Source organism: Dermacentor variabilis, chromosome 9, assembly GCF_050947875.1.
Source record: "Dermacentor variabilis isolate Ectoservices chromosome 9, ASM5094787v1, whole genome shotgun sequence".
Lineage (NCBI taxonomy): Eukaryota > Metazoa > Arthropoda > Arachnida > Ixodida > Ixodidae > Dermacentor > Dermacentor variabilis.
This window is the reverse complement of record NC_134576.1, coordinates 5,554,851-5,577,532: the sequence shown is the minus strand read 5'-3', so window position 1 is coordinate 5,577,532 and position 22,682 is coordinate 5,554,851. Positions and strand designations below refer to the sequence as shown.

Here is a 22,682-nt window from a genome sequence, read left to right as displayed (position 1 = left end):
AGCAGTTGGATGGAGCCGCGCAGCCGGGTTTTCTTTGCCACCGCAAGGGAAAGCCAACTTCCGGGGGCACTTTCCGCCGCTTGACGTTCGATATATCGGGTGTCGCTGCTATTTTTGTTCAATGTAAGCGTAATTTTTGCGATATATACTCATTGTAACTATATCGTGTCCTGAAATTGTTCGATATATAGAATAATTCGATGTAAACGGGTTCGATATAGTCGGGTTCGACTGTAGATGAAGATGATTATCACAGTAGGTTTGGCAGTCATGCTTTTGAATGTGGCATGTGACGACCCGGGTGATTTGCTTGTACCAGAATGATAAACTTTTAAAACGAGACAGGCAGCTATATACTGTTCTCGATAATGTGCACCTCGCACCTTTTCTTGTTCACATGATATCTAGTGGCTGGAAAACGTACACGATCGCAGTCTGCAGCAGGGAATGGTGGCGCGTTTCGGTGATCGCCTATTAAAAGCATGTGCTATCCTTCCAACAGCACCACACGCTGTTAAACAAATAGGCGAAGATGCTTATCGCAATAGGATTGGTGGTGATAACTGTGACTATCATGTGCAACGACTTCGGAGAAGATTTGCTGGTACAGTTGAACCCACTTATAAAAATACTCAAGTGCCACGAAAATTCCATTGTTATAACCAATAATTGTTATAACCGGGTTGTATAAAAAAATCAATATAGGGGCAGAGCTGTTGTGAGAAAACTATAATGGCGGATAGGCCAGTGCCCTTCCCCACCACCTTCCTCCATCTGGCTGCCGATTGCGTTCACTCGTTTAACTGTTTCCTGGGCGCTTCGATTGCATGTAACAAGCTGCAGCTGTCGGCGTTAAAAGAACGGCACTGCTATAACAACTGCAAAGAGGGGTCATGGGTGGCAAGCAATATGCGAGCACCGCCGAGGCATCGCTTTGGTGGCCCCAAAAGAGGCCTTAAAAAATTGCGAGAAGGCTGCCGCAGCAGCCTGTCAGCTTGAGGAATCCAGAAGAAATGCTGAGGCGAGATTGCCACAAGCACCTCGCCACGCACTTCTCACTGGCTTGCACGAGAAAACCCTATGTCCGTCAGCCTTGCATGCTTTGTGCAGAGCTCGCAGAAATCCTTCTCCAAGGCACTCAGGTGTTCCACGTAGTGCAGCGAAAGGTTCCTTGTGAAAATGAAGCCTTGGAGGGACTAAATCATCTGCCGGCCCTTTTGTGAGGAGAACATTGAGGCAGCCTGCCCTACCGCGTCATCACTGCCGTTGTTGCCGTCACTATCTGACGCAAGCATGTTCGCGACGATCGCCTCATTGGTTAGAAGCACTTAGTTTCCAAATCTGTAGACGTGCGCTTTCTTTTCACCAGCAATGTCGTGCATTGCCGATGATCAGCAGGCAGATCAGCCATCTTCCATTTCGGCGGAAAGTCAAACGAGGCTGAGAAACCACATGGCTAGGAATGATTTTGATGCAAAAAAGACAAATGCGAGCGATTAACTTGCTGGCAGAACTGTGCTGATTGAGGATCCAGCGAGCAACATGCGAGCAAGCTGGGAGCAGCGCAGCTGGCATGGTCCATTCGAGTTTCCGAGGGTGGGGCGGTGTAGAGCTATGGGCGCAGCCCATTCGTGCTCAGAAGGGTGCAAGGGCGACGGGAGAGAAGCACGTCGAGACGACTGGGAAATGAGCGTGCAGCGGCTGTTGGTGGCGGTGGTGGTGGTAAACTAACTTGAGCAGCGGCCCATCGTGCAGCAGCTTGAATTTCTCGTTTCCTTTTTTTCTTCTCAAGGATTCTGCATTTTAATACCATTCGGCTTGGGCACCCAGCTGCCAGACTTCACCGTTATAACCAATAATGTGGCATTGAGGCATTGCAGTAAGTGGGTTATCTAACCATGGAAAACGTACAAAAGTTGACGGTGCAGCAGTTTCTCATTGTTATAACTGATATATTGTTAAAACCGGTATCGTTATAAGTGGGTTCAACTGTAATGAAATGAGAAACTGAGTGCGCGCCGGCGTTTTCACACGAGACAAGCTGGTGAGTATTGCGGCTATGCTGCCGAGACGGGCACCTACATACTGTTCGCAATATCGCGTGCGCCTCGCACATTTTCTTGTTTACATGCAGTCTAGTGGCCACAAAACATATCGTACAATCACTGTTTGGCAATGTACTGAACGTTGCTGGCGAAAAATTGTGTTTTCAGAGAACGTATGAACCAGTAAATATGAGCACAACTCTATTGGGTCATTTTTTATGTTCTCGATTGTGAACTTTGGTGCCGGAAAAATGTACGTAACGGGAATGTATCAATGAGATTCTACTGCATATGTCACACCTTTGCATTTCATATTGCAAAATTGTGCTTTTTCATTTTCTGATGCAGTCAAAATTTCCGTTCCAGACATGCAGTAAAGAGGACGGTACCAGAGTAAAGCAACACACTCCATGCACTAAAGAGAAGCTACTGCCTGCTACAACAAGGCGAACAACACCGGGCTCCGAAAGAAATATGCCTTATATATGCTATATTAGCTTCCTAGCCTTGAGATATGTCATTTGTTTGTAGCAGATGATATGAATGTTTGTTCATATTTACGGTTCAGCATAATTGATTCAAACATAAAAGAAAACACTACAAGAGTTTGACTAATGTGTGTTGTATTTCACGTGTTACTCTTCTGCTCCAATAGAGTCTGCACCAAGCACATCTTGGTCCTCATCACAGGAACCCCCATCTACACCAATAGGAAGGGGCTGGAGCTGGATTTGGACGTCTTTTGGCAGCTGGTTTCCTTTTGACGGTCGTCAACGCTATAGTAGAGTCTCTTCTGCAAAAAGTAAATCTTGGAGCATGAAGGGCGAGAGCAGAGGTCAGACGACCGAAGGTAAGACTAGAGGTTATTCCCTACGTACACAAGGTGTCACACAACCTTAAAAAGGTTGCTAACCGTCATGGCATTCCTCTGGTTTTTTTCTGCGCCCAACAAGCTTTCGAAGCTGTGTTCTCGAGTTTGCTGTAAGAGCAGGTGGGGCTGCCGCACAAGGCATGACAAGCCCTTTGTTGAGTGCTCCAGAGGGGTTGTTTATGCAATTCCCTTGCACCCTTGTGGGCAGCTATACATTGGTCAAACTGAGCATTGTGTGAATGACCGTTTAAGGGAACATGCGCAAAAACTAAAGAAAAAAGAGGATAAGGGCGCACATTTGGTGGCTCATGTTACCACGTGTGGTTGTGACGCTCAATTTTCTGCGACAACTATTCTTGGCAGGAGCGGCAACGCCTCTTCCAGGCTCGCTCTTGAGGCCTTCTTTATAACGAAGAATAGAGATAGATGTCTGAGTGAGCCTTCTATCACATTACTGGAGGCCGAATTTAACTTCTTGCGCAACCGCCTTTGATGTGCATGTACTGGCTACTCTTCTACTTGGTAGGCGCATGCGTGAGAAAGGATATATATATGCACTATCCTTCCTTCCATCAAACAGTTGTGAGTAGTGCTTGTCCTTGTCTGTCTTCCTTATGTCCGTGGTTTTATTTGCGATAAGCTACTACTTCAAATAGTTGTGTCATTTGCTCCCCCTTGAGAAAAGATCATCGCCCCGATGATAGAAGCTTGGAAAGCAGCGGTAAAGAACTGTGCAGCCTTGTCAGTCCTCATAGTACGGCTTCACACGAAGCACATGAACAACCTCGGGTAAATGCCATCGGCGCTTTGAACAGTGAGAGCTGTCTGGAATGACTTCGTAGTTGACGTCACTGATGCGTCGGAGAACTATGTAGGACCCAAAGTATTTGCGTAGGAGCTTTTCAGAGAGCCCACACTGTCGAATAGGGGTCCAGACCCACACTTTGTCGCCGATGTTGCATGTCACGGCTCGGTGCCAAAGATTGCAGCGTCTGGTGTCACAGTCCTGTTGTTCGTGGATTCGCAGACATGCAAGCTGCCTAGCTGCCTCTGCTCGGTGTGTTATCTCTTCAGCACCCGTCTCGTTGTCGTCAAATTCATGAGGGAGCATTGCGTCTAATGTTGTTGTAACCTCACGGCCGTATACGAGACTGAAGGGTGTCTTGCGAGTGGTCTCTTGACGAGCCGTATTGTACGCGAAGGTGACATTAGGTAAAACCTCGTTCCAGTTCTTATGCTCTACATCTATGTACATGCTTATCATATCTGCCAATGTCCTATTGAGTCGTTCTGTCAGTCCGTTTGTTTGAGGGAGATATGCCGTTGTCTTCCAGTGGGCGGTACCACTTAGACGCAGTACCTCTGTCCGTGACGACTACTGCGGGAGCACCATGCCTTAAAACGATGGATTCCAGAAAAAATCATGCCGCTTCATCTGCTGTTGCCCGTTGCAGAGCACTTGTCTTGGCCTACCTAGTGAGATAATCCGTGGCGACGATTATCCACCTATTACCAGCAGTAGACGTTGGGAAGGGGCTCAGAAAGTCCATGCCTACTTGTGCAAATGGTGCGGCCGGTACGTCAACAGGGTGCAGTAAGCCGGCTGGTTTGACGGATGGCGATTTGCGACGTTGGCAATCCAGACATGTCTGAACATAACATTTAACACCGCAGTAAGTCTTGGCCAGTAGTAATTCTGCCGAATCCGTGCCAATGTGCGAGTGTAGCCCAGTGCCCAGCAGTCGGCTCGGTGTGGCAGGTGTGTAAGATTTCACGTCGAAGCGATGATGGAACAACAAGCGAGTAGTTGGTGCCGCTAGGCGAGAAGTTCTTGTAGAGGACGTTGCGATGCAAGCAGTACGATGCCAGCCCTCTTGCAAGGAGCCTCGGCACGCTGTTGGTTTGTCCTTCGAGGTAATAAGCGGCAGCAATTCAGTGTCGTCCCGTTGCTGGCATGAAAGATCGGCAGTATACACGAGTCCCAGAAAGACTGTGTCGTCATCGTCTTGTGCTGCCGGCTCAACAGGAGACCAAGAAAGGCAGTCGGCGTCTGCATGCCGTTTTCCCGACTTGTATGTAACAACAAAGTCGAACTCTCGGAGTCGAAGACTCCAGCGTGCGAGCCGGCCGGAAGGATCTTTCAAATTAATGAGCCAGCAGAGGGAATGGTGATCGCTAACAACGGTGAAAGACCGGCCATACAAATACGGACGAAATTTCAGAACTGCCCATACCATTGCGAGGCAGTCTTTTTCAGTGGTCGAGTAGTTAGCTTCGGCTCAGGATAGTGTCCTACTGGCGTAAGCAATCACTTTTTCGCTGTCAGGGCAATGGCAGGGCATTGTACAAGCACTGCCCCTAGACCGAATTACTAGCATCTGTATGCAATATCGTCGGGGCTTCCTCATTGAAGTGTGCTAATACAGGAGGCGATTGCATGCGCTGCCGGAGCTCGTGGAATGACCGCTGCTGGTCGTCCCAAGTAAAAGGCATATCTTCTTGGGTGAGCTTTGTTAACGGCCATGCGATGCGCGAGAAATTCGCAATAAATCGCTGATAATATACACAGAGTCCCAGAAAACGTAGCACGGCTTTTTTGTCTGATGGAATCGGGAAATTAGCGACGGCGGCAATTTTATCCGGATCAGGTCGAACTCCTTGGCTACTGACGACGTGACCGAGGAACTCAAGCTTGTGAAAACCAAAATGGCACTTCTCAGGCTTCAAAGTGAGACCGGCAGAGCGTATCGCTTCAAAAACAGTTTTCAGCCTTCGTAAGTGTTCATCGAACGTTGCGGAAAAGACAATCATGTCATCCAAGTACACCAGGCATGTTTACCATTTGAGTCCGGAGAGCACAGTGTCAATTAGACGCTGAAATGTTGCTGGTGCTGAACACAAACCAAAAGGAAGTACCTGAAATTCAGAAAGTGCGTCAGCTGTCACAAAGGCTGTTTTCTCACGGTCTCTCTCATCCACTTCGATCTGCCTATAACCACTTTTCAAATCCATTGAGGAAAAGTAGCACGCATTTCTCAAACTATCCAAGGAATTGTCAATACGTGGCAGTGGATAAACGTCCTGCTTTGTGACCTGATTGAGCTTCTGATAGTTGACGCAGAAGCGCAGGCTACCGTCCTTCTTCTTCACTAAAACTACAGGTGATGCCCAAGGACTATTAGATGGTCGAATAATGCCATCTTCCAGCATCATCTTCACTTGTTTTTGTATTGCTTCGCATTCCTTTGGGGCCACACGATAAAGGTTTTGTCGGATGGGTCTGGCGTCGACATCAGTACTGAAGCGGAGTTTGGTAAGTGGCATTTGACCAACTCTTGACGCAGAGGAGAAGCAGCCCTGGTACTGATTGATGAGCTCAAGGAGACGGTTCCGCTCAGTGGCCGTTAACGTTGGATTAACGTCTACAATAGACGCAGCTGTGTGGATTGTAGAGGCCAACTCCTGCGCTAAGTGGCAGTCTTGTATTTGTGTCCCTTCGTCGAAATAGGCGACAGCAGTGCCTCTAACAACGTGTCGGCGCACCTTACTAAAATTCGTCAGCAAGAGTTCGGCGCTTCCATCGATTACATTGATAAGTGCTCTGGCAATGGAGACACCGCAATTCAGTGATAGCGCACTGATGTGTTCAGCTACTCCAGTCCCATTCTGCAGGCTGTCACAGTACACCTGTACAAGAGAGCAACTCCGCGGAAAAAGTATGACGTCATCCGCGGCAATACACAAGCGAGGTTGTTGTTGCTTTTCATGGGTGACATTATCCAAACTCATGGCAAATGTGACGCTTCTGTCACGGATGTTAATCCCGGCGCCGTACTCACGTAGGAAATCCATGCACAATATAAGTTCTTTACAACACTCAGTAAGGATGACGAGGGTGGCGACAAAGGTTGAACCGGTGATTAAGAGTGGGGCCGTGCATTTCCCTACAGGCGTCATCAACTGGCCTCCGGCGGTTCTTATGTTGGGCCCGTGCCATGGTGTCTTCACCTTCCTTAGTTTGTCAGCGACCTGTAAGCTTATGACTGAAAAATGGGAGCCATTGTCAACCAGAGTGGCTACTTCGTCGCCGTCAATGCAAACGATGAGCTCGGCGCTGACGATGTCAGTTACGTCTTTCGTATTTGTATCCGTCGTATTTGTCGTTGCACTGGGCGTCTTTTTCGTTAACGTAGTCTTCACGTCATCATTCGTTGATAATGGGGGATGTGGAGAAGTTAGAGTATTGGCAACCTCATCCCCGGAGGTCGCTGCGGCTAGTTTCCCCATCGAGGGCTAGGGGATCTGCCCCTGGTGAAGTTGGCAAAACTGCGACGAGTCGGCGAATTGTAGCGCGCCGGAGATGGAGAAGGAGAATGTGGTCAGGGCGTCATCGTATTTTGTGGCTGACTGTTCACAGGAGCGTAATTGTAAGCATGTCAGGAAAGCTTGGATGTTGAGCAGCACGATAGTTGCTCCATTTGTGGCAAACTCTATAGACATGTCCAGCTTCACCACAATGGTAGCACACTCGTCGACGGTCGACGGTGCGCCACAAATCGGTTTTCTGACACTGATACTTCGGCGGTAACTCTTCATGGAGCCAAGGAGTGGCGTGCGCATGTCGAAAATACGGCATTGTTTGTGCTGGCATGATTGGCGGGGTTGGAGTCGACGAGGGTGACGATGTCGGCTCTGTTTGTGGCATAGGTGGTGTTTTAGTTATGGGTGTCAACGGCATTGAAGTTGCATTGAGTGGACGGCAAACAGCCTCCGCATAAGTGAGGCACCGCGGAACGTTCCCGCAATCTGGCACTGAAAAAGCTTGCCGGACTTCCTCCCGGACCACATCAGCAACAAAAGATAACGCTGGCGTCGGTTCCGTAGGCGCAACAACAAAGCCGAGCTGCCGAAGCTCTTCTCGCACCATCTCTCGGACAACTTCACGCAGAGATATGTCGTTACTCGCAGCCAGTACGGAAGTGTTCGCCGCCGAGTTGCTCATGTCATACTGGCGGTATCGCTGCTGCAGGGCCTGTTCAATGGCTGTAGCCTCTTTTGTGAACTGTGCCACTGTTGCGGTGGATTTCTCACAAGGCCGGCAAACAGTTGCTCCTTCACTCCTCACAAGAGGTATCGCAGCTTTCTTTCCTCTGGCATGTCTGGGTCTGCCCTACAGAAAAGACAGGCCATGTCTTCCGAGATCATAGTAACAACACTCTCATTGGGTTTTTGAACGCAGATTTCAAGGAGACGCTGCGCGTTTTCCTTCCTGTCTATGCTTGAAAAGGTATCCAGCAGCTGTGCGCGGAAGTCATCCACATGGCAAAGCTCCTCTCCCGGTTTACGTACCACGTACGAGCATTGTCCTTCAAATAAAAATAGACACTCGAGAGTTTGTCTGCCGAGCTGGTCTTATGGTTGTACTGGGCGACGCGCTCGAACTGGTCTAGCCAATCTTGGACATCTTCAAAGGCATCACCATGAAAGCTCTCCGGGACCATAGGATTCTGTAGTGTTACTTGTGATGGAGCTGCGGTGGCCATGTTATTTGTAGGAGGCAAACGATTTCTCGAAGTTTCTTGCAGGAGACTGGACTCGGGTGCTAAGCCTAGCAGGCGACGACTGAACCGGTGGACCGGTGTTTCGATGCGCGATAATTCCGGGCCCGATCGTCGGCTCCACGAAGGGGTGCCAAGCACGAACAATACCCCAAACCTCCACCAGTGTAACGACGTGGGATCAATGAGTATGCGGAGCAGCACCGCCAAGAAATGCACTTTATGAGTCCAAGAGAAAACAACGTCTTCTTCGTTTCCCCGCTTCACCTAAAAACCCGCGCCACTTCAGCGTCGTCCCCACTGGCGCATACCCGCTGCATTATGGTTGTACCAAATATAGTTGTGTCAATATTAGAGTACAGTTGAACACTGCAATAACAAAACCGACGGGAAAAGCCTAGAAATTCACTTTCACTGGAATTTCATTGTAGCAAAATGAGACAGTACCAATAAGAAATGTGTCCCAAAATGAAACATTATTATAAAAATTTCGTTGGCCTGCCCTGGCAAGCCTTGCTCGAGGCTATAGAACCACATTGCTGACCGCACAGTGTGTGTGCCATGCATGAGTCAGTGATAGCGGCAGTGCCATAGAGAGTCACCTTGGAAGATACTATCAGTTTCATAAGATTCCATGGAACTCAGCAATGGACCCAGAGAAACATTGTTCCTCCAATGCACGCTGTTGCCCATAGATGCTGACACATGCAGTGCCAAGCACGAAAGTGATAGCATCTCGTATTCCTGAGAGCGGTCGACCGAGTATGCAGCTCTTTGTGCAAATCTACTTCTGGAAATGCCGAATTAGCACGTGATGCCTGCTGAGTGGTACTGAAACCATCTTTTTGCAGCAGGGCATGCGTATTGTCGGAGGATTGCTCAATCACAGCCAGATGCATGGCAGCTCACACTGTTGCTGCCATCTCAAGAGCTCTAAACAAGTCCACGCAGCTGTGACGTGGATTTCTTTGTTTCTGCAGCACCTTTCTCACTGAGCAGCAGATTATACACTGCGCTTAATGAACCATTGCCACATGTTGGTAGAGGCATGAGGCCATGCCATTTGAAACAGGCAATTGGCAAAAGATGACACGTGTTTTCAGAATGGCACACGTTTCTGGCGCACACAATCGCTTCCAGCACTTGGTTGCTTTCGTAAACAAAAATTCCGGTGCCCACGAAACATAACGTGGTGGTATTTTACGCAATTTAGATGCAAAGTAAAAACATTTGAGCACTCTTCGAAGTCTGGTTGTCTTACACAAGTAGGTAATATGTAGGGTAATGTTCTGGCAAATTTCGGTGATGCAGGGTTATAGTTCAGTGACATCTTGATGTTGAGAAATACAAAATATTGAATCCTATAGGTGTTCGCCGAGCATACAAAAATTTTCCTTTGTCATGTGATTTCATTATCGAGAGTTTCGACTGTATTTATCTTTTTATGCCATATTTACTCGCATAACAGGTGCACTCGCATAATAGGCGCACCCCTAGTTTGGTCGCGGAAAATCGGATTTTTTTTATTTTCACGCATAATAGGCGCACCCCAAACTTGGCACTGTGATCAGCACCGTATTTACACGATTGCAAGCCGACGCCCTCCTCCCCTCCATCTCAGGGAAAAAAAAGAAAAACACACACGCACGCACGCACATTCCACAACCTAAGCTTATTAACATATTTGCTGAATTGACTACTAGTTCTCATTAGTGTTGCTGCCGTCGCAGCTGCTGAGGTCCCATGGCATGTACAACATCGCCAAAACCAGTTCTTTGGTTAACCATCATTAGCTACCGGAGACCCGAGTGGACGAGACTCGGGTAAACCTCAATGAGGTTGCTCGTGACTTGGCATGAGAACTTGCTAACTGTGACAGTCACAGCCGAGCCGTTCACCATCAAGCCAGGGAATCTAGAGATCATTTAGTAACATACAATGACGTTACCAAACATTACTATTTAGGACGCAGACAATTCCCATTGCCACATTCAAAACTGAACAGGGCTCAGGCAGTCTCACTGTGCTTATTGCAAACGGGTACATATCCCACACTGTACACCATAAATAAAATATATCCAGAGAGGGAGATTAAGACGAACTGCAATGATTGTAATGGCATCATTGAAATCAGACATATGCTGGCGGGGTGTCCCGCGACTCTCCCCAACCTCATTGAAGAATGGACACAGTGGGAGAAAAGGATTTAAAGCCCATTGTTTCAGGACCAACTAAGGGCAGTCCAGAGGGCCCATGATGTTGCTGAAAGGCTTGGCCTGACAGTGCCAACGTGGGAGCGGCCCACCTTGGCTTGAGAAGTCGAGCCTCTGGACCTCATGACAATAAAAGTTTTCATACACACACACCGGAGACACCCCTCCCCGAACTGCCACGAAGCCAGCGAGCACGACGACCTAATGCGGCCGTAGAAACACAAAAAAAGAGAAAAAATGCATCAATGAGCGAAAAATAGTTACACTATCAACTATCAATAACACCCCCCCCCCCCCCCCTGCAAACCGCCGCGCGGATGTAAGCTTTTCGCTACCTTCGTTGAGGCAGCTTGGAAAGCTGGGCGACTCTCGGAGGCCAGGCACCTCGACACAAGCGACAGTGCCATCGCCATCAATGCTTCACACAGGCAAAGAAAAAAAAAAAAAAACGCCACACCTCGCCATTTTGCAAGCGGCCAGTGTTGCCAGGTTTGGCTATAGTATATAACCAAATTGGGCTACAGAAAAAAATTTTTGCCGTCGACTTGGGAGAGTTGGCTATGTGGATATATTTGGGCTACTGAAAATCTGCAACTTGGCTTTGTTTGGGCTTTACATGATGCCCTAATTCACGTTTCAGAAGTGGCTCTCGTAGCGTATAAACAAACATCGAAGGCTATGTTTTAGATGGCTGAGCCGGCAATGCAGTTGTGCATGTGTGCATGTGCAAAACGCCCACATCCCCATCAGTGCGCCGTTGTCTGAGCCTATGGATTTGATCTTTGATGCAATTAAATTTGTACCGCACTTCACTGTGTGAACATCTGTGCCAGCAACATCGTTTCATCTTCGTCTTATCGGTTTTAGTCACCAGACACCCGATCACCAGGCATCGGAATGATCCTAGAAGTAGAGGGTGCAAGGTCGGAGGGTGTTTCACTGTACACTGTACTGAAATAGCTATGTACAAAAAGGGAGAGCAATAAAATAGGATCGGGCGACTGTGGCGCCGACATGAAAGAAGGGTAGCACAAGTAGATGACACGCTCCAGTGTGTTTATGGCCATCGTTTCTGGGTGGAGTATCATGCCATGTGCAGCTTTCGACTTGCTCCACGTTTGTCACGGTAAGCTTTACTGCCATTTTCCTTTACTTGCATGATGAATTTTAACGCGACAGTGTTAAGGGCAACGTGCGGCAAAAAATCTGGTGTTGGTGCCCGGCGCTAATGCCGCTGTCCATATGAGAAAAATGATCCCGAACCATGCTGGGCCTCCGAATGGCGCATAGGTGTTACTGAACTAACTGAATTTCTCCAAGTAAAATGCTTCAGAAAAATTTGTAAGTACAACTTGCACACAACGTACAAGCATGATAGCATCACATTGTAATTTGAATGCACGAGAAAACATATTTCTATTGCGTGGAAACCCAACACAAACCCCTTTGCTGGCTGCCGTTTGAGGTCTGTCTTATGACGAATTCGGCAAATCGCACCGACGCGCACCAGGCCGCCCTGAGGTGATGATCCCTGGATGAATCGGCGCATTGGGGTGCGGCGGTGTGTAGCGGTGCGACTTGCTGAATTCGCCATTAATGGGAATGGTGCGCTCGGTTCCCTGCAACACCATCCCGATGGTGTTCGCATGCACGGCAGCGGCAGCACCCGCAGTGCGACGGAAAGACAAAAAAAAACAAAAGACAACCAGAAAGCCCGCCTTCGTGCATAGGGTGAGGCGCCGGCGTTTGCAGGTAAGCATTATGGTTAGATAAGCTGCAGTTGCAAGAAAGTGTGAGAATGACAATGAATGCCCCTCTGCGTTTAATACATTTTTTTCATCGATTTTCAGCCACGAGGATCATACCAATGTACCCAATGTTGCTGATTATGACTGGCAATTCATGGAAAGTATCGAAATCTTGGTGGAGGGAATTGCATGTCTTACTAATAATTTGAAGTTATTTACTTCATCTGGTATTGATAATATTAGTTCCAAGATATTAAAAAATACCATTTCTATATCCAGTAACATTCTGTACCATATATTCAAGCAGTCTTTGTCATCGGGACAGCTGCCCAATGACTGGAAAATGGCCAAAATCATAGCCAAATTTAAAACTGGGAATAAAAACTGCCCGGAAAATTACTGTCCAATTTCATTGACCTGCATTTGCTGCAAGATGCTCGAACATATAATTGCTTCTCATATTTATAATCACCTAGAGTCCAATAATTTCTTTTTTCGCCATCAACATGGTTTCAGGAAAGGATTATCATGTGAGACACAGTTACTCGAATTCACGACTGACCTACACCTTAACATGAACAATAACCAACAGACTGATTGCATTTTCCTTGACTTTTCCGGAGCGTTTGATCGTGTAGCTCATTGTCGCCTTATTGCAAAATTAACTGCACTTCGAACTGACTCCTTCACTCTAACATGGCTTCATAATTTTCTTTCGAATCGTCAACAGTTCACAGTAGTTAATAATATCGCTTGGTCTCCTACTCACGTTACTTCTGATGTGCCTCAGGGCAGCGTTTTGGGCCCTTTAATTTTCCTAATTTACATAAATGATTTGCCACTTAATCTTTCTTCTCGCTTACGTATTTTCGCTCACGACTGCATTATTTACAGATCAATTAACAGTACTGACAACCACCTGGCCCTTCAAAATGACCTTAGCCTAATTCATAATTGGTGTAACACCTGGTTAATGGCTTTAAATGTATCAAAATGTCAGGTAATTTCTTTTAGTCGTAAGCGTGACAACTCACATTTTTTATATGTCCATAATAAAGAATTGTTAAATACAGTATCGTATAAGTATTTGGGTGTTCACCTAACCGAAAACCTCTCCTGGACAGACCACACTGCAGCCGTTTGCGCAAAAGCTTCAAGGACATTAGGTTACCTACGTCGTAATCTGGGTAATTCACCTTCCAAAATCCGCAAATTGGCCTATCAGACATTTGTTTGTCCACAGCTCGAGTATGCATCATCCATTTGGTCCCCACATCCTATATACTTAATCGACATGCTTGAATCAGTCCAAAGCTGAGCTGCCCGTTTCATTTCACATAATTATAGCCATCACTCCAGCGTAACGCAAATGAAACTCGATCATTCCATACAGCCTTTAGTTCTTCGCCGTAATATCGCTCTGTTATCCTTGTTTCACAAATATGTTTATTATGCCACACAATCCACACTGCATATCCAGATCGCCTCGAACACGTCTCGCCGATTAAATAACCACTTCAATTTGGCACGCATGTACGGAACGACACATGCTTTTAACTTTTCCGCACTCCCTACGGCCATTCGCTTGTGGAACAATCTGCCTGATCACATTGCTTCAGAGTCAAATCAAGAAAAATTTCGTCATCTCCTACACAAGCATTTTTCATAACAGCACTTACAAATCACTTTATCTTGTTTCTTTCACTCGGCAATGTGCTTCGAACTTCTTGTGATTTTTTTTTATTGATGTATTGCTATCTTGCTCCTATGAATTGCTATTTTATGCTGCGTCACATGTTCACTTGTATGCCCTGTATATATTATAGCTTTTTTCGTCTGTTTTCCTAAATATCCCTTCAAGAATTGTACTCCCTGATATGTTCATTTTTTGTGTATTTTACTTTCTATTATTAGTACCTTACGTTAAGTTTTACTCGTGTGATTTCCTTAAGTGTACCTTTATGGCTTGAATCAGTTGAATCAGAAGTTTAATTACTTCAGTTGTTCCTTTTTCATGCTTTTGGTAGTAATGTTGATGAGCCCTGCATTGAGGCGCATCTTTTGTATTACACTTTAGAAGGCTGTTTACTCTTTCTTTCCCCTCGATTTTGTAGCCCCCCCTTTACACAATGCCCCCATAGGGCCTGTAAGGTATGTTAAATAAATAAATAGTAAGGGATTTTTTAATGCTATAGCATTCCATTTTTAAAGGCAAAGCACCCTCCAAGTTTTTATAGGGGAAGCTCTATATGACCAACCTCTCGTAGTTTTTTCGGCGTCTGGCAACAGAAACAGATTTAGCGCTTTCCTACAAACCAATGCGAGTGCACTGTGGCGGTGCAGATGTTAAAATGCAGAACAGATCATAATGCTCGCCGTGAACAACAGCGTGACTTCAAGATTATCGAAGTATATAGGCAGGAGAGGTATCGGCACTAAAAACAGCTGCGTTATCGATGGGGCAGACACGTATAGTTCGTATACCCGAAGAACAACATGCCTACGAGGAGCGCCAGAGGGAAAAGCAACGAGAATGTTAACGGTACCAGCGCGAAACGACCACCAACAAAGAATGTTCCCGGGATGCGGAACAAAAGCGACAATAGCGAACCCGGGCACCTCCGAACAAGCAACGACGCCAGACACACAACGCAAAAATGACAATCATTCCACTCTGTGAAGATGGAATGGCAGCGAAAGCAATTTTCTTTTCGTTTGAGAGCTTCGACTGTTGTAAGCTTTTGCTGGCATTCCATATTTACTTTTTTTTGTGTTTACATTCAAGATTCATCTCGATAGGTTCGCCCTCTGCAGTGATTTGCCAGCACTTGAGTTTCCTGGGCCAACCAAAAAGTGTTTGTGCAAGCATGATGTCGCTGTTGTTGATGTCAAGGGTCGACCGTCACATACTTTTTGCTATGACGGATTGCGTAAAAAGTGACTGACATAGTCTAGTCGAATGTGAAATAAATATGCCGCACTTGGACAAGAGGCAACAGCCCGCGCAAGCCTCTAATCGTCGTCGTCTTCACACTGCTCGCCTCTTCGGCATCATAAATACTGTTCCGTAGCACTATATTTGCAAATAAAACTGCAAATAAAGGTGGCTATATTTGGCTACAATTTTTTCTTGCTCTTTATGTGTTTGGCTACATTTGGGCTGCAATTTTTCTAGCTTTGGGCTAAGCCGCCTTCTCCAACCTGGCAACACTGCAAGCGGCGTGCGGTTCGTGTGGTTGCGCGTTCTGCAATGGGGAGGTACGGGAGCTACACAGCTGCATTCAAACTGAAAGCAGTGCAGTATGCACTCAAGCATGGGAACCATGCTGCAAGCAGACATTTCAGTGTCAGAGAAACCAGCATTCGCTACTGGCGAGGTCAGCAAGAAAAACTTCAGGCCACCAAGAAGTCGCGACGGGCCTTCCACGGTGCAAAGTCCGGAAAGTATCCGCAAGTGTAGAAGCAACTCGTTCAACACATACGGGGCCTTCGACAGGACGGTTGTGCAGTGTCTCTCGATATAGTGCAGACTGAAGCGTGCAGAATTGCCCAAGCGCAGGGCATCGAAGCAAAAGATTTCAAGGCAAGCTCCGGATGGACAACATGCTTCATGCAACGCCATGGATTTACCCAGAGAAGGCGCACAATGTTGTGCTAGCGCTTGCCCTCGGCATACGAGGACAAAGTACTGGAGTTTCACCATCTCATCATATGGCTCCAGCAGCAAAAGAACTCCATTTTGTCCCAGGTTGGAAATGCAGCTCAGACCCCCGTCTGTTTCAACATGCCGAGAAATATTACTGTAGAGGAGAAAGGTGCACGAAGTGTGCTTATTAGAACATCTGGTGCGGAAAAAGAAAGATGCACTGTGATGTTGGCAGTGACTGCGGATGGGCGCCAACTACCGCCTTATGTTATCTTTAAAAGGAAGACGCTCCCAAAGAGAAATTGCCCTCGAGACATCTACGTGAGGGTCGAGGAGAAAGGCTGGATGTCCGCCGAGTTGATGGGGGACTGGGTCAAGACCGTTCTGGCCATGCTCATTTTGGACAGTTTTCGCGGGCACCTTGTAGAACGTGTACGAGAGAAGTTGTTAGAGCTGCGCACGGATATTGCCGTGATTCCGGGAGGGCTCACTTTGTTACTGCAACCTTTGGAAGTGTCCTTAAATAAGCCTTTTAAGGACAATGTTTGGAGGCTGCACACTAAATGGCTGAAGGACAACGTCAACTAACTCCAGGTGGCAAAATTAAGTGGCTGCCTATGGAAATGTGTGGATGGGTCGTGGAAGCCTGGCAAGAGATCTCCGATGACGTCGTCAGGAAAAGCTTCAAGAAGACCGGGATCTCCAACATACTGGATGCGAGCGAAGACGACATATATATTGTCGAGTTCGGACAAAGACGAATCTCATCTCGGCGGTGATGAGTATGTTCTCTCCAACTCGGACTAGGGGAAGGAGAGGAGCATCCATGACATGTCTTAATAAATTTTATGTGTGTGTGCAGTCGACGTCTCTCGCCTGTTCATTAAAAGGTAAGTAGTTAGCTTTTAGTTTTCCTTTTATACTCGATTTATTGGTAAATTACGTGAGAATAGCCATATTTCTAATATATGTTCAAATTTAAAGCTCAAGAATGTGAGTTGAAAAAAATCTTGTAATTTTTACCCAGCATAATAGGCACACCCTGAATTTGAGCCGGATCTCCTGAAAAAAAAAAAAAAAACTGCACCTATTATGCGAGTAAATACGGTAACTTCATGTGCATAGAACACCATGTATTCTGAACTTCAATTAAGAAAGTGTGTTTTCCCACGATTTCAATAAAATGAACTTCACTGCTGCCAATAAATGAAATCTGCCATGGATGCAGACGGTACTATATGCGGATACTTCCAAACACACTTCTCAAGTTATGCATTATGTGACAGAGCGCAGCTGCTGAAGGTGAGCCGAGAGGGATAGCCTTCAAGTGCAGTCTACCCGTGCGAGCAAGGGAGTGGGGGGGAGGGCAGGTGAGCAAGCGTTGTTTTTTCTACCCCAGCTGTGGCTAACTATTGCCCAATAATTCAGAAAATTTTATAGCCCCTTTTATGTAAGAAAGATAAGTCAAAAACGGCAGTTATTTGCATAAAAAGTCGAATTTTCATAAAGTGGACTTCCATTCATTTGACTTCAGTGAATTTGAATTTTTTGGTTAATTTGATTACGATCCAAGGTCCCGGCTGGTGCCCATGCACGTCTATAGGTCCAAACTTTTGTTTTTTCAATCCTAAAATTGGCTTTTCACAGCATAATTCTAACTTGGCCAGAAAGCAAGCATGTGCCTGACCCTTATTTTGACTCCAACAGCAACCCTTTTTGTGCCAGCGTCTGTCTCAGCAGAGCTTAGAGGACAGTGAAAGCATTGAGCACAAGTAATGACACAAGTCAGACACCTTCTATGTCTACGCATGTTCTGGTGCCGCCGGAAATAATGACACTGGGGTGACGCGGGGCGCTGACTTGATCTTCAAGCACACTCAAGACATGCTGACTCTGAGAACTTTTTGGCACTGTCGCTTGGTCTTCAGACAGCGTTAGCAGACCGGAATTCAGGTTCATGATCACTACAAGGTCTTGGTTCAGGAAATCCAAGCCAAGAATTACATCTCATGAGCACTGTTGGAGGATAATGAAGGTGGCAGGGTAGGCCTGGTCGTGAATGGCATTCTTGCCGTGCAGATTCCAGTCAGTGTTATCGGGTGTCCTCAAGTTGTACGGATTTGAGGACCTTCCCGCGCAGTGTTAACTTTCTTCAACTGTGGAGCGAAGGGTCCACTCATGACTGAGTGGTCGGCTCCTGTGTCCACTAAAGCTGCGACTGTGCGGCCATTAAGTAGCACATTGAAGTTGGTGGTTCTTCGTCTAGCAATTACAGTCTACACTCGTTACAACGAACCCACCTTCAACGGACTGTAGAAGCGTCATTCAAAACACACGGAATCATTCTCCACTTCCAGCGGCGTTTTTTCTACTTCCTTTTTAGACAAAGAGATGTTGACCCATAAATAGTTTCACAAACAATGGTTAAATTTGTTAATTTTCGCTTTCCTTTCCTGTTTAGCTGTTGCCTCGGCTCTCTCCCTTAGTTGATCGCATAATTTCTAAAGTTCTAGCGACTATTGCTTCCAGTTGCTAATTTGCGCGAAAAGTGCTGTACAATTAAGGAAAAGCCAGACGAGGTAACGGGTGACATTCATATTGCTTATGGGTTTAACAGTTATTGCAAGGTTTGATGACAGTCGCTGTTTCGCATGATCTTATTTTCCACTTTTCTAACCAATATCATGGGTATATGGTTCCAAGGATCTGCCAGCGTCGTGGCGAGCCGTCACTAGCGGAAGTAATGAGACAAAAGGAAAGGCAAACACAGGTGGTACTCTCTCCGGCCACAACTCGTTCCAAGAGCATATAGACCAACTTAATACGAACTGAATCCCTTTCCTGGTCCCTGGATGAGTGTAAACAAAGATGGTTGAACGAGCAAACGAGCATGACTGTTGCAATAGATGGTGACAATTGGACGCTTTTCGAGTTAATTGAGGGGGCACCGAATCAATGAGAAAACTGGCCTTCACACTCCAGGAGATGGCGGTAACTACCGCCATACAAAAGGAGTGAAAGAGGTAGCAAAATGTTGACTGCCAAATAGCCGTCAAGTCTCAAGATTGATTTGGCAGTGCTTTAGGAACGTGTGTGAGGAGTGGTGGCGTGGGCAGGGTGGGGGGGGGGGAGGGGGGCCTGGGCCTCCCCTTAGGTACTTGCCTGGTACAGATACAACACAAAACTGGCGGAAGTACAGGTGAACTTGGTTGCATGCAAGCAGAAGTGCGCAGAGCAGTGAATCGACCAATTCTTCCTTGAACAGGGGCCTTAAAACGTAAATAAAATAATGGTTCTTGGATACATTCATTTTTTTGGACATACGATAGTTCGGACTTACGTTCCCCATGGAGCCAGAATTATCGGTCGTCGACTGCACAGTTAAACCTTCAATAACAAAGTCAGTGAAATTAGCAATTTGCTTCATTATATTGAAATTTCGCTATAGTGAAATGTGCTTTTTAATGCAAATATGTACAGTTGCCAATGGATTTTTCTTACACGGAAGGGGCTGCAAGATCTTAGGAATTGTTCGATATTGGAACTGGAGAAAGCAAATTTGAATAAGAAAAAAAAAACTGTTTTGTTGCACAGTCACCGATGAAAAATATGGTTTCATACCACGTTGACAATATCTTCACGTCGGCGGCACAAAGCGAAGTCAGTCACGCTCTCGCATCCACTCCCCCTCGCGGATGATAAGTGTCTCGCTTGCAGTGGGACGACACAGGAACGAATGCTTCGTCTGCCTGTTGATTCAACGTCTATCCGAAACTCGATATTACGCAACCTTCAACACTAAATGCTCAGGAAGACACTGCATGGTACCACACTAGCTCACCTCGCCCAGTCTTTGCCCACAAAGCAGATTACTTCTAAAATGGTGCGCTGACTGCGTATGCGCTCAGCCACACTGACAGCCATGTGCAGGACATGGAGATTTAACTATGTGTGAGCTCCGCCCTTGCTCGTGCAGGAAGGTGGCAAGCTACCATCATTCTCAGCTCATTCACACTCAAAGCATACAGCCCATGGCATTGCACTTTACACGGAACATGGATTACACGGATGTTGTTCCATTAGATTTGAGAAGTGCATGGGCAAGCAGCCCCATGTAATTCAACCATTGCACCATCTGTTCCCATTTGTTGTATGGGTATTCCTTCATGAGGGGTGGCAGTGAAATTTCGTTATATTGAAATCATGCACAAACACTTTGTTATATTGAAGTTCAACATACACGGTGTTCTATGGACATTAAGTTATAAAAAGTTAAATGCTTCTTTATATTGAGAATTTATTTATGCACTCAAATCTCGTTGTAACGAAGTTGAAGGGGAAGCCGAAATTACTTCATTATATCAATTATTAACGTTTACTGCAATATATTGCTACGGAAGGATGAAAGAAGAGAGAGAGAAAGAAGAAGATTGCGAGATGCTGGCTGCTGCGTGTTGTTACTAGTCAGCCATTTTAACCCCATTGAATCTGCTTGTACATACATTGTAAATACAGTCTTATACTCCCAACATCCCCGTAACATATTGGTAGAGGCACTGGGTACCACGGCGGGAAAAGGAGCTCCGGAGTGGACGTCGCATCATCGTCCTCACCATGAATGACGGTGAGCACTTGGGATCAATGTCGTTGCCACCTCCGACGTCACTATCGCCCGCTACATCGCTGTCCCCTTCGGTTGTGATTGTGCGACCCAAGGACTCCAGAACTTTCTGCAGGACTGATGGCGCCGACGTCAAAAAGTGGGTGGCTGTATACGAATGGGGGGGGGGGAGTTGCGAGTAAAATAAACAGATGGGACCCTATGCTTATGCTAGCTAACCTGTTGTTCTACCTAAGAGGCATGGCAAAGGTATGGTGCGAAAACCATGAAGAGGAGCTGACCAGCTGGGACCAATGCAAAGAGAAGTTAACAAAGTTGTTTGGCAAACCAGCCGGCCGTAAAGTTGCCGCAAAGCAGGAAATGGCCTCTCGTGCCCAATCCCCCACAGAGTCCTATGTTTCGTATATCCAGGGCTGGTGCTTTGTCATAAAGCCGATCACGACATGACAGAAGCTGAGAAGGTAGGGCATGCGCTCGAGGAAATTGCTGACGACGCCTTTAATCTGCTCATGTGCAAAAGCTGCTCTACAGTTGATGCTATCATCAAAGAGTGCCGACAATTTGAGCATGCCAAGAGCCGACGCGTCTTCCCACCAGACTTCCCAATACTGCCGCAACGTCAATGTGTGAAAATCAGCCCATACAGCAGCATGCGTCGCCATCAGAGGACGTGGTGCGAATCGTTCAATGTGAACTCGACAGGATGGCGCCAGCAGCTTTCTGTACGCGTAGCCCTGATGCTACCCCTTTTTCAGTTCCCCTCGTGCAAGCCATCGTTTGACAGGAACTTGAAAACTTTGGCCTACATTCTGTCTGTGCTGTCACCAACCACAGAGTCAACGAATGCCCTTCTACTACTTCCGCTCCACCCCGACGCTTCTCTCCGTGTTATCGCAACTCGAATGAGTGGAGAACCGCGGACGACCAGCCGATATGTTTCACCTACCGCCGCATTGGTCATGACGCCAGATACTGTCGCAACTCGTGGCTCTCAACACCTCGCACGCCGACCAACCTGAGCCATTTTATTGGAAATGCCCGCAATGTTTAGCCCACTGCCGAGAATAACAGCGCCGACAACTCTGCTAGGAACACGTGGAACAGTCGCTCATGATCGCCGCGTGAACACCAGTCTCGTTCTCCGCAAACACGTTGCCCATCTTCCCGTTCGCCACAACCACGTCGCCTTTCGTCCCCTGTGGCTTTAGGCCGCACCCTTTCGGAAATCTAAGAAATGTAGCCCTCGGAGGTGGTGCTGCATTTCCCACTACTGCAGCAAATCCCCTGTCTGTGCCCACAAAGAGAAGTGTAATTGATGTTAAAATAGACAGCTTACGAGTCCAAGCACTCATCGACACTGGAGCCCATGTATCTGTTATGAGTGCTAGCCTACATAGACGTTTAAAGGTCCTCACCCCAGCAGCTGCCCGAGTGCATCGTGTGGCCAACAGCGGCGTGCTGGTTGTACTTGGAATGTGTACTGCACTAATATACCTGGCCACCCTACTTCTGTTCTCTTTGCTGTGATTGACAACTGCCCTCACGACGTTATCCTCATCGACGCATCCGGTGTCCAACCAGATCCGGAAAAGTTCGCACCTTACGCAGTTTCCCTGTGCCACGTTCTGCTTCTGACATTCGCTGCTTCGTCGGCCTGTGTTCTTACTTTCGCCGTTTCATGAAAAACTTCGCCGACTTTGCTCGGCCATTGACAGACCCTGAGCAAGCTCATGCATTCGCCACTCTCATTGGGTTTCTGACCACCCCTCCCACACTTGCCCACTTTGATCCGTCTGTACCGACCGAAGTCCACACTGACGCAAGCGGCTATGGTATCAGTGCTGTTTTCGCCCAATATCAGAATGGTACCGAGTGTGTGATAGCTTACACTGGCCGCCTGCTGTCACCTGCCGAGAGAAATTACTCCATCACCGAGCAGGAGTGCTCGGCTTTAGTTTGGGCTGTCACTAAGTTCCGGCC

The 22,682-nt window shown here is 47.0% G+C and overlaps 1 protein-coding gene across 4 annotated transcripts in view; it reads right to left on the bottom strand.

Moving 5' to 3' along the window:
* Nucleotides 1–22,682, bottom strand: part of LOC142558596 (26S proteasome non-ATPase regulatory subunit 13-like) — a 283,634-nt gene that overhangs the window by 86,030 nt on the left and 174,922 nt on the right. For 2 of the 4 annotated variants that reach the window (XM_075670747.1, XM_075670746.1), the window contains exon 10: nt 17,105–17,143. The exons of the other annotated variants lie outside the window; for them this stretch is intronic. In XM_075670747.1, the coding sequence (XP_075526862.1) occupies nt 17,105–17,143 (39 nt within the window). The remainder of the gene's footprint in view (nt 1–17,104; nt 17,144–22,682) is intronic. 4 annotated transcript variants of the gene reach the window in all.